At 45.5% G+C, this 11,599-nt stretch overlaps 1 protein-coding gene and 1 long non-coding RNA gene across 2 annotated transcripts; both read right to left on the reverse strand.

The window, feature by feature from the left end:
* Window positions 1-3,399: 3,399 nt before the first annotated feature.
* On the reverse strand, window positions 3,400-3,869 carry LOC120704987. The gene is made up of 2 exons (XR_005687745.1): window positions 3,687-3,869; window positions 3,400-3,579 (listed from the first exon to the last, which is right to left on the reverse strand). It is a non-coding gene; the product is annotated as an uncharacterized LOC120704987 (long non-coding RNA).
* Window positions 3,870-5,013: 1,144 nt separating this feature from the next.
* LOC120702502 (transketolase, chloroplastic) lies at window positions 5,014-8,417 on the reverse strand. The gene is made up of 7 exons (XM_039986318.1): window positions 7,926-8,417; window positions 7,438-7,528; window positions 7,239-7,344; window positions 6,870-7,152; window positions 6,639-6,787; window positions 6,389-6,542; window positions 5,014-6,300 (listed from the first exon to the last, which is right to left on the reverse strand). Exons 1-7 carry the CDS (start codon window positions 8,415-8,417, stop codon window positions 5,344-5,346), a joined length of 2,232 nt encoding a protein of 743 aa, XP_039842252.1. The 3' UTR covers window positions 5,014-5,343.
* Window positions 8,418-11,599: the final 3,182 nt, after the last annotated feature.

Consider the following 11,599-nt stretch of genomic DNA (forward strand, 5'->3'; position numbering starts at 1 on the left):
GTAGTTACGCAGAGCAATTCATCTCAGCAACTGAGCTACTCTGACTCACGTTTCAGTTTCAGCGGGACCCAGGCTTCACTGAAGTGGAGTTTCAGCTTCAGAAAAGGGAGTGCTAGCAGGGCTCGGTCATTTTCATTCCCAATCACCTACCATCTGGTGACTGTTATGGCTTTCACATGCCCTAGGCACACAACCACGCAGGCTGAATATAAACGAGGCAAAGGCAAGACGTCTTCTTGTACACAGTGCTCACCTTACACTACATCACCTTACACAAGCCTTTTTTTTTTATAGGACTAGAGGGCATCGGAAATGGTTTGTGGACATTTTAGGTTTCTAAGCCTGCTTCTTTGAATTGTTGCAGAGGCCAGTCATCCAGGCAGCGCAGCCCAAAAATGAACTGTGGTGGTCGATGATCTATCCGAAGATCTCCCATGATATATACTAGAGATTAGGGTGGAGCTTAGTGCAGACTAAGGTGGACCATGCCCACGGCCCACCCCTGCCCATATATTTTCCCACTAATTAGGCAGTAAATTGGATACTACTCCCTCCATATATGAAATAGATGTCGTTTAGGATAGCGATACGGCTCCAAAGCATAACTTCGACTGCTTATTTTTATAAAAATATATGTTGAAAAGTGATATATATATATATATATTTATATATTTATGAAAGTGATTTTAAAAACAAATCTAGTCATATAACGTTCACTTTTTCAAATTCAATAACTTAAAAGTTATTCATGATTTATGTTCTCAATGTTTGACTCAAACCTTGTCCAAAATGGCATCCTTTTTCTATACGGAGGGAGTATGTATTGATGTTTAATTACGTATGAATTATCATGTACGTATAATTAGGAGGCACCGGGAGTCGGGACTGATCTTTCAGCCACACTATATCTTTGTGGAAGTTTACAGTGTCGTCATGATGGAGAAGTAGTGACAGGCTTGAGGTTTTCTTGCGTATTTGGCCAATACTGAATTGTATTTTGTGCAAATGAAGCCGAAAACATGAAGCGACAAACAAAATTGACCAGAGAACAGAAACTGAATTCTTCCTGATCATTCTATCCATCTGCGTCCCTTAACGATTTCAGTCTGTTACAGTGGGTATGCTCAGATTGCCCTGCATGCTTGCACAGACTGAACAACAAGGGGCCAAGGCAGAGAACATCTCGCTGCATGTATCCCAATCCGAGCTCGAGTGCTTGGCCGATCTTTGGCAGGTGCACGTGGCCACGCTCTTATGCAGAGCAATGTCAGTTTTGTGTCCAGCTAGCAGTCAGCACGTGCAAAGCAAATGGTATCTGCAGTACTTGCTTTCACAATGCCCATCATAAGCATCACCGGGCTCAACAATTGGTACAATTCTTCGAGCAGATAGTGATATCAGCCTATATTCGCAAGATACAGATCGCACTTATGTTGAATTTGATGTGACTTTACGTAAGCTTAGAAGGCATCAGGAACTAACCTACTCGGGTTTCAATCTCAGAATGATCCTGACAGAGCTGAGCGGTTTGGGTGTTCTTGACCTGAAACTCGCTGGCTTCGCGCTCAGATCACGTTGGCTCTGGTTGCAGCGAACCGATCCTGACAGAGCTCAGCTTGGTCAGAGCTGGATCTAGATGTTGAGCCAGAAACTCTAGCACTAGCCAATGTGTCTATTATCGTGCAAGTTGAGAATGGCCGGCAAGCAAAGTTCTGATAGTAGACTTCAGTTTCCTGCAAGACTGTGCAGCTCTTACAGTATAATAGCACGCAGAACACACTGCTAAATTGTATTTGGCGCAAACAGCTGGTTCACTGGAGAGACATCAAATACAAATCCTACCCGAGTATTCTATCCCTATGTGTCGTACTCATTACAAATTTTCAGTTAGCCAGAGCAATTTATTTTGAGCAGCCCCAGCACGTGGTATCCAGTGTAATTTTCGAGCGTCATTTATTTTCCTTATAATGTTTACAGGAGTTGGTGCTTCTTTAGATGCGTTGAGTTAAAGCCCGAGGACGCAGAGGCCAGTTTAAGGCAACGAAGATGCAGAAACGAAAGGGCAACCACCACATCCACAATGCCACCATAAGCATCAGGTTCCTTTCCAAGCCTTTCTTAATGGTCCATCGGCGTCAGTTCCTCAGAGACAGATAGAGATTCACTCGCACTGAGTTTGGATGAGACATTGTATAGGCTTAGAAGGTGTTGGGAATCAACCTCACTTGATTTTATCATCATAGGCATCTCGATCTATTTCTCAAGGGCATGGAGGGAAAAAAAAATGGCGACGTCTGACACATGAGACCCACAGTAGCATCTGATTTGTTCTTGTGATAATAAACCTTCCATGCATAATTGGACAGTTTTGGCATAATTGGACAGTTCTAAAGATAGCAAAACACATATTGCTTAAGTGCACTACTAGAATCACCATTTTCCCTACAGCTCATTCCGAGCTAGAGAGAAACAAAGCAGCAAGAGCCCAAAAATGTCTCATATAGGAATTCTAGGATTCAATTCTTTTACCACATTGGAATCCTTTATTTGAATTATTGAATAAAGCAATTCGAGAATAGTTGGATGCCGACAAAATCATCAAAGATGGATTACTTCGATTCAACAAGGTGCCAATTGTTATCTACCATTTTGCTAGGAAACCATAGGGAATAAATCTTTTCGTAGTTTCTTCAATGGTAGGGAAAGTGGGTCGCCATGGCAGTGGCAGGTCTATCCTATGTGGAAGTTCTCCTTAATTTCCCTGTTAATTTGCCAGCTTATGGAGCATTTCCACCTTATTTTTCACTCTGTTTTTTCACTCTGTTTTGCTCATAAATTTACCACAACATATTATGTTTTACTTATTTATACATTCTATATACTGTTATAGCGCATCACATTGAAATATAATGAAGGGCCAAATTAACTTTATTGAACTGAATTCTACATCGAGATTCATTACAATTGCTTTTTACATCTTTATTTACAAATCACACAAGAACAAGTAAAAAAACAATGTATTATGGTGGAGTTAAAGGACACAGAGGCTCAATATAAAGGCAATGGGATGCAGCAATGAAAGCATGGAGACGTCCACATACCCATCATAGGCATTTGGTTCCTCTGGATCCCCGTTTTCTTGAATAGGTGCTAATTGCTCAAGTGAGTAGAGAGAGCAGATATTCATTACATTCAATGAGACTTCATGTAGGTTTAGAAGGCGTCAGGAATTGACTAATTAATTCATCTTTGATTAACCTAATAAATACTTCATATAGTAGATAGCAGGATGTAACAAATAGTACCGATAGCGGCCGCTACCACCACAGCTCTACAAGGTAGATAGCATGATGTGACTTAGCGGCCACTGTTACACTCAGATGCTATTGCAGGCCGTTATTGCAATAAGTAATGAAGTTTGAACCTCTAAATTTCCAAGTGAAACATGGTGTTAGTATTGATACATAGATCTGTTTTTTTAAGAAAAATCCTTGATTGGAACTTTAGTGTCCACGGCATCACCGTGCTATCTGCTATCAAGCGATCTCAAATTCTTGAACTTCTTTGGCCTCCATGAGTCTATGCAGCTCGAAATGACACAAACGGGGGAAAAGAGAGGGAAAACATCAATTGGATGAATAAGCAAAACCACCAAGGCGATAGTGGAACTGAACTCAAGCTCTCACCAGACACCATGCACGGGGGGTACAGAATCTTGGCACCCATCACCTGCCAATCCATCACCATCAGCATCAGCCACACCAAACGCAGCCAAGTAAGAAAAAAAAAGGGCAACGACAGCGACCGGAGACGCTCACATCCTATCCTGCCGATCATCTGCCGATCTATCACCAACGGCACCAAATGCAGCCAAGGCCCTGTTTAGTTTGTTTTACATATTTTTGCAAACAAAATTTGCGTGGGAATCTTGTCAATTTGAAGTATTAAATGAAGTCTATTTGCAAATTTTTTTGCACAGATGGGTTGTAAATCGCGAGACGAATCTAATGATGCTAATTAATCCATGATTAATCAATAATTAGCGGATGGTTACTGTAGTATCACTGTTGCAAATTATAGATTAAGTAGACTCATTAGATTCGTCTCGCGATTTACAGCCCAACCATGCAAAAAAAAATTTGTAAATAGACTTCATTTAGTACTTCAAATTAGCAAGATTCCTTTGCACTTTTTTGCGTTTACGACTTTTTTGTGTTTACGGGGTGGGAACTAAACAGGACCCAACTATGAAAAAAAAAGGGGGCAAGGACAGCGACCTGAGGCGCTCACATCCTGTTGTCCTGCCGATCCATCACCAACGGCACCAACCGCCCCAAATGCAGCCAAGTAAGAAGAGAAAAAGGGGGCAAGAACAGCGACCTGGGACTCTCACATTGTGTCCTAAAATCCTGAGGCTCCAAACACCTTAAAGAAGACGACGATATGGATAGCGACAATAATATGGATAGCCCATCTCCGGTTTCAGTTCACTAGCATTTCTAACGGCCTACGGTTTCAGAACCAGCGAAAAACAGGGGCCCTACCGCCGTAGAGTCGGATCACATGACAGAAAGCAGTGGAGGGAGCTCATCTGCTCATCCTTCCTAGCCGTACCGGTACCGGGCAGCCGCCGTGCATGATCGCCTCCACTCAGCAGGCAAGAGCATGAAGGGCACACAAAAATGTTTGCAGAGATAGCGTCCGCCGTCCGGTGTCCTGATGTTCACATGTTTCAGATGAGCCTACCCACAGCCAAGCAACATTCAACATTCAGATCGGAGCTTCAACCGAGATGTCCTGATAGCAGAGACAGCTAGCAATTGCTGAAGTAAGTGCATTGGTACTTATTTTGTTCACTTCTTTACTGCAACAGACCATCAGATTCAGATGCTCGAGACATTTGAATTCAATACAATTCAGGGAAAAAGACAGATCCCATGAAGTTCAACAAACATAATGTTTATTGCAATGATTAAATTCATTAGGAACCGTATAAAAGAAAAATGCATGAACTAAGAAGGCACAGTGTGACAAAAGCCCTTCAAGGCGATCTTGCAAAGAATGAAACATCGATGCAAGACTACTTTCATCAGTTCATTGCCAATGTTACCAAAACCAGCACCCAGTTAAATCAGGCACACCTTCATGAATCGTCTAAGGGTCGCCAAACAAAACCAACGTAAATGGAAAAGGCATTGTTTATTACAGGCCTAAAATACCACTCACGCTCTAAATGCAGGCATCTTTCCGCTCCCGCCATTATTCCAAGCTATGGGCACAAGATTTCAAGGTATAGTGTTCCTTTTGGCATCAATGGTGGCAAAAACTCAAGACTGTTGACTCTTAAAAGCTCTTGGCTGCTGCAAGGACGCTCTCCACAGTGATGCCATACTCCTGGTAGATCTTTCCAGCAGGAGCACTTGCACCGAATTTGTCAATGCCAATGGCCTTGCCCTGGGATCCAACGTACTTCTCCCATCCAAGAGTAGACCCTGCCTCAATGCTGATTCTTGCGGAAACAGCCGCTGGGAGAACGCTCTCCTTGTATTCGTCTGACTGCTCCTCAAAAAGCTCCCAGGAAACGAATGACACGACACGGACAGTCTTCCCCTCTTTCCTCAACTCATCAGCAGCCTTGGCAGCAATCTCCAGTTCAGAGCCGGTACTCAATACAATGAGGTCAGGCTTGTTGCCGGTTGAGTTGTCAGAGATAGTATATCCACCTTTCGCAACACCCTCAATTGAGGTACCAGGCAGGTGAGGAAGCTTTTGCCTGGAGAGAGCGAGGATAGATGGCCTCTTCCTGTTGAGAACTGCAACTTTGTATGCTCCGGCGGTCTCATTACCATCAGCAGGACGGAGCATCAATATGTTGGGCATTGCGCGGAAACTCACCAAGTGCTCAATGGGCTGATGGGTCGGACCATCTTCTCCGAGACCAATAGAGTCGTGGGTCATAACATAGATAACTCCAGCTTCAGACAAAGCTGAGATCCTCATGGCACCTCTCATGTAATCGGTGAAGACAAAGAAAGTAGCACAGTATGGAACAAACCCTGGGCTGTGCAGAGCAATGCCATTGCAAATGGCGCCCATTCCGTGCTCCCTGACTCCAAAGCGGACATTGCGTTCCTCAGGCGTATCCTTCTGGAAGTCACCAAACATCTTAAGCAGTGTCATGTTGGAAGACGCAAGATCAGCACTACCTCCAATAAGACCCGGCACAACTTTAGCAAGTGCGTTCAAGCACTGCTGGGAGAGGTTCCTGGTGGCATCTCCTGGACTCTCTGGAGTGTATTTCTAGAAGAAAAAAAAAACAATAATCTACCATCAGAGTTTAATCCTCTACATAACAGCTGTAGTATTGCAAGTATACATGTATACTTACAGGAAGAGCATCAGCCCAGCCAGCAGGGAACTCCCCTGAGATGATACTTTTCAAGGTTGCTGCATCCTCTGCGTACTTGTTCTCATACTCTGCAAACTTAGCATTCCATTCAGCCTCAAGTGCAGCACCTTCGGGTGTGTGGCGGCTCCAGTGGCTGCAGTAATCCATTCAAAGAAATCGTAGGGTGAGTGCTATACAGTTCATCATCTCATTCAGATCACTAGAATACTAGCACCAATAGGAGACAAACCTCTTGACATCCTCCGGCACAAAGAATGGCTCATAGGGCCATCCAAGGTTTTGCCTGGTTGCTTCGACCTCTTTGCTGCCCAATGCACTTCCGTGAACGCTGTATGAGTTGGCCTTGTTTGGAGATCCAAAACCAATTGTGGTAGTCACCTACAAAGAGTACAAATTAGACAAATGTGATAAAGTCTACAGAAAACTGAATATCAAGATTGCAGATTCCAAAGAAACCAACCTTGATTAAGGTAGGCTTGTCAGTAACTGCCTTTGCTTCCTTAATGGCTGCACGAATGTCATCATAGCCATTGTTTCCGTTCTTGACCCAGATTGTATGCCACCCAAGAGCCTCAAAACGGGTGCTCACATCCTCTGTGAACGCGATCTCTGTATCTCCATCAATGGAAATGTGGTTGTCATCGTAGAAAGCAATCAGCTTGCCAAGACCCCAATGTCCAGCCAAGGAGCAAGCTTCATTGGCAATACCCTCCATTTGGCAACCATCTCCCAAAATAACATACCTGTACAAAATTGACGAAACATGTAACCAAAACTGCCCAAACACAATCAACGGCAAAACGTGGCACATTGACAATAGAATTATTACGTGTAGTGGTCGACAATCTCACTGTCAGGCTTGTTGAAGCGAGCAGCCAGGTGCTTCTCGGCAAGTGCCAACCCAACAGCATTGGCAATACCCTGACCAAGGGGTCCTGCAGGAGAAACAGATAAAAATTGAAATTTTCAGTTTCATATTACAGCAGGGCAGGTTACAGCAAGCGTGATCTTAGTAAAGGTGAACAGACCAGTGGTAACTTCAACTCCTGGAGTCTCAAAGTTCTCGGGGTGACCGGGAGTCCTGCTCCCCCATTGCCTGAATTGCTTCAAGTCTTCCTCCTGCAGCGGAGTTAAAAAAATCAATTGCATCAGAGGAGACGCAATTGTAAATGATCCATGTCAAACACTAAGCAGCTCAGTCCAGGCGAATTACACTACAGTTTTGGTCAGCTAAACATGAGTGATGATTGGTCCACGGTGGAACGTCTGAGTTTCCATCTCAACTTCCTAGGAAACTTGAATTCCACTAATCATAGATCTCTGACAGCTGGACAAAGGCACACCCTTTTTCTAGGAAAATTACGAAGCCGCCAGCGAAAGATAGCATTCAAGATCCAACCTTTCTACTGGAGTACCCAACAAGATCCAAACTTTACAGACGAACCTACTCCCGATTTCGCCGCTCCAACCAACAAAAGATGGAAAAAGGGAACGAGAGGTGCATCAGCTGCCTCACCTTGACGCTGTCGTATCCGGCGAGGTGGAGCAGGGCGTACTGGAGCATGCATCCGTGGCCGGCGGAGAGGACGAAGCGGTCGCGGTTGAACCAGTAGGGGTTCTTGGGGTTGTAGCGCATGACCTCGTCGTAGAGGATGTGTCCCATGGGCGCGCATCCCATGGGGAGCCCCGGGTGGCCGGAGTTGGCCTTCTCCACGGCGTCGATGGCCAGGAACCGGATCGTGTTGACCGACTTCTCGAGCAGCTCGCCGGCGGCGGCCTTGCCCTCGAGCGTCTCGACGGCGGCGGCGCGCACGACGCGCTGGCGGCGGGACGCGGCCGCGGAGAGCGCGCGTCCGGCCGGCGCCGGGGTGCGCAGGCCGCGGCCGGCGAGCGAGCTGAGGCGGCGGAAGCCGAGGCGCTCGGCCGGGGCCGACGCCGCGGCGCCGGGCGCCGGGGCCGCGCGCGCGGCGATGGTGGCGTGCGCGGCGGCGACGGAGTGCGCGGCCATGGTTGGTCGGCTCTGGGGGCGTGCGCGTGCTTGCCGGGGAGAGGCGGAGATGGCGAGGCTGCCGTGGGGGCTGATGGGAGGGGTTATGTATAGACTCCGCCACTCCGGGGTGCGTTTTGGTGGGACTCGTTGGCACCAAGAAGGAAGCAGCTGGGGACCGAGCCTTAGCTCGGTTGGTGCGCTCTCCAGTGCGGAGGCCACCGGTCGCGGGTTCGAGCGCTGCTCGTCCCGTATTTCCCACCGGGAACAGTACGTTCCCTATTAAATTCAGTTGTCTCTCACGCGTGGAGCCACAAAAGGATTGCAACGCGCCCGTCGCCTACGGAGCCTTGGATGGATCCGGTGATCTCACGAAGGACGCGATTTGATCTGAGTGTAGTTATAGATTTGTTTTTGTACGTATGGTGTGTGTAGGGTTGGTGTACCCAGATGAGAGGCTTAAAAAAAAGCAGCTGAGGCGGCTACGGAGAACTCGTCTCCGTGGGCACGGTCCATGGACCATGGCATCAGTCTGAAGCCGCCAATGGCTGCTAAGGGTGGTTGGTAGTCGGCACAGGTGCAGATTTTTTGTTTTTTTGAGTTCACTCAAATCAATTTCTTCATGACCTGAAATCCTCAATCAAGGAGCAATTCTTGGTGGGGTGGGTTGGTGGATGAGGGGGCCGTCGGTGGCCGTGGATCAAAGCAGGCGAGAGATCGCGGCCGTCGGAAGAGGGTAGGAAATCCGGCCACCTTTTTCCATTGGCCTGGTGAGCACCTCCATGACACTGTGTCAGGTCTACGTATAAACAGTGCATAACAGTGATTCTTGACCAATTTTGTACGAAATCATCGATGGAGCTGACATGGATGAACAGAGCTAGCTCCGCCCCACCGTTGGAGTCGTCGCCGTCGCAGTTGTTTTCTGGTGTCATTCCCAGCCTGATGGCGACGTGCTTGATGAAAAAAATTCGAGGTCAAAAGTGAGTTTCAGCAGCAGGAGCGGGGTGATTGAAATCCTAGCCCTTTATTTTCAACGAAGAAACAGCACTTTTGTGATTTTCAGGATTCATTCATTCGACTGGGTGGTGATCTGCAGCTTCAAGATAACGCATCAGAAGTTCAGAACTATGCGGAATCTATGAATTGGAATCAAAACGTATGCATGGAGACACCGCGCGCGTCATCTTTCAGACCTGCATCGCCACTCATCTCGCCGTCGCCCGGCGCCGCCCTCTGCCGCCGGCGTGATCCCGCTCCGGCCGCTCACCTGTTATCCATCACTGGCAAACATTTTCTTTTTTTTTTTTTTGGAAAGGAAACTGGCAAAGGTTTTTCCTTTTTTCTGACGAAGCAGGGAGCAAACTAAAGAGTTGCACATCTCAAAAAAAAAAAAGATCAATGACCCGTTCTGTTTCCGGCGAGAGAATACACCACTAGCTGGTAGGATCCGAGCACGAGTTTGGTTTGGCCATTATTTTTCTGTATTCCATCAAGGTGCCCCCGTGCTCCGGCCACCATTGCACATGCATCGAACCAGGCCGGTGTGATGAACCCTGGCTGCTCCGGGAGTCAAGAGACCAAGGGCAGCACGCCAGTTTGCCTTGCCTGCCCCTGAAGCATCTTTTGACTCCCCATCAGTTCAGTTCGTCAGCCAGCCCTTCAGGTACCCAAAGGAAGGGGCCTCCTCGTCCTCGCCGGAGGCCGTCGCCGGGGAGGGAGGCGCCGCGTGGGGAGCGGCAACCGGCCGGCGGTTTACTTGTTTCAGTTGGCGTCTGCTGCTGACCCGGTGGCCCCTGCTTGCTTAACTGCGTGGGGACCGGTGGATTAATTCAGGCGCTTAGCCGATTGATGGATGTGGATCATGGACGTGTTCAGTTAGCAACCAAACAAGACGACAAGTGATTTTTCACATGGTCTGATCGTGATCGAGCTCTAATCAAAGGATCAAAGGCTGGTGCTTGTGCTTGCGTGTGGCATTGGATGACGACGACGCCTTCAGGCTTCAGGCATCTGCGTGCGTGATGTCAGAGTTTTCATTTATTAGAGGTTGTTTGGTTTGAGAGATTAAATTTTAGTTTATGTCACATTAAAAAGAATCTTAGTATTTAAAAGTATTAAATAAAGATTAATTATAAAACTAACTGTAGAATTCTAAAGCTAAACTGCGAGACGAATCTAATAAGGTATACTAATCTATGATTAGCGGATGGTTACGGTAACGTTACTGTAGCAAATTATGGATTAATTAGTCTCATTAGATTCGTCTCGCGAATTAACACTCAGCTGTCAAAAAATGTATAAATAGAAATTATTTAATACTTTAAATAAAAAAAAATTTAATGTGACAGAGATTTAAAAAAATCTCTGAAATCAAACGGCACCTTAGTCTCGTCCGGGAATAGGGATAAAATAAAAGGAGTCGCGTCGCGAGGATCCGTCGTGATACTGCGCCAGCTACTTCTTCTCGACATTCGTGAACAGATATAATTTTGTATTGCAATTTCTCTGCATAACGTTAGACTTTAATTGGGAAATACACGGATCTGTGGACCCGCGCATAGCGAATAAAAAAATGTGTGTACAGAATTTGAATGTGCATGCAACTTTTGATCCGTACATATTTTGATTTTCATTTTTTAAAATACAAATTTACATGCAACATGCATGCAGCATCTGGGTTGGATTGGAAAATAAACAGGATTATTATGCTATTGAGAAAAGTTGATACATGCATGCGATTGTTTATTACAACTGGAAATTAATATGTGCTTTGTGCCTTTGTTCCTATCTTATGTACACAAAAAATATGTGCATGCATCTTATGTATATGTATTTGACTAATTAAGTAGTTTCTATTTGTGTGTGTTCTTGTTTCTTTGTTGAAGCATATTTCCAGAAATAATATTATATGCATCTTGACCTACATAATTGTTTTTATGTTTAACTTGCAAAATACATTTGTATGTATCCTTATACATTATATTAAAATAAATCTGCTTCCTAGTATGGTCAAAATATCTGCTTATATTATGCATAAAATTCTCATCATCAAAACTATATTCTGACTATTTTCAATGTATCTTCATTTATGATGATTCGAAAATTTATTATGATAAAAACATGTGCATTTGAAATTTTAGTAGTATGGACATAGTCACATAGCACATGCTTTGGTATTATACTTAACAATTTTCATAATT

Source organism: Panicum virgatum, chromosome 4K (genome assembly GCF_016808335.1).
Source record: "Panicum virgatum strain AP13 chromosome 4K, P.virgatum_v5, whole genome shotgun sequence".
Taxonomy (NCBI): domain Eukaryota; kingdom Viridiplantae; phylum Streptophyta; class Magnoliopsida; order Poales; family Poaceae; genus Panicum; species Panicum virgatum.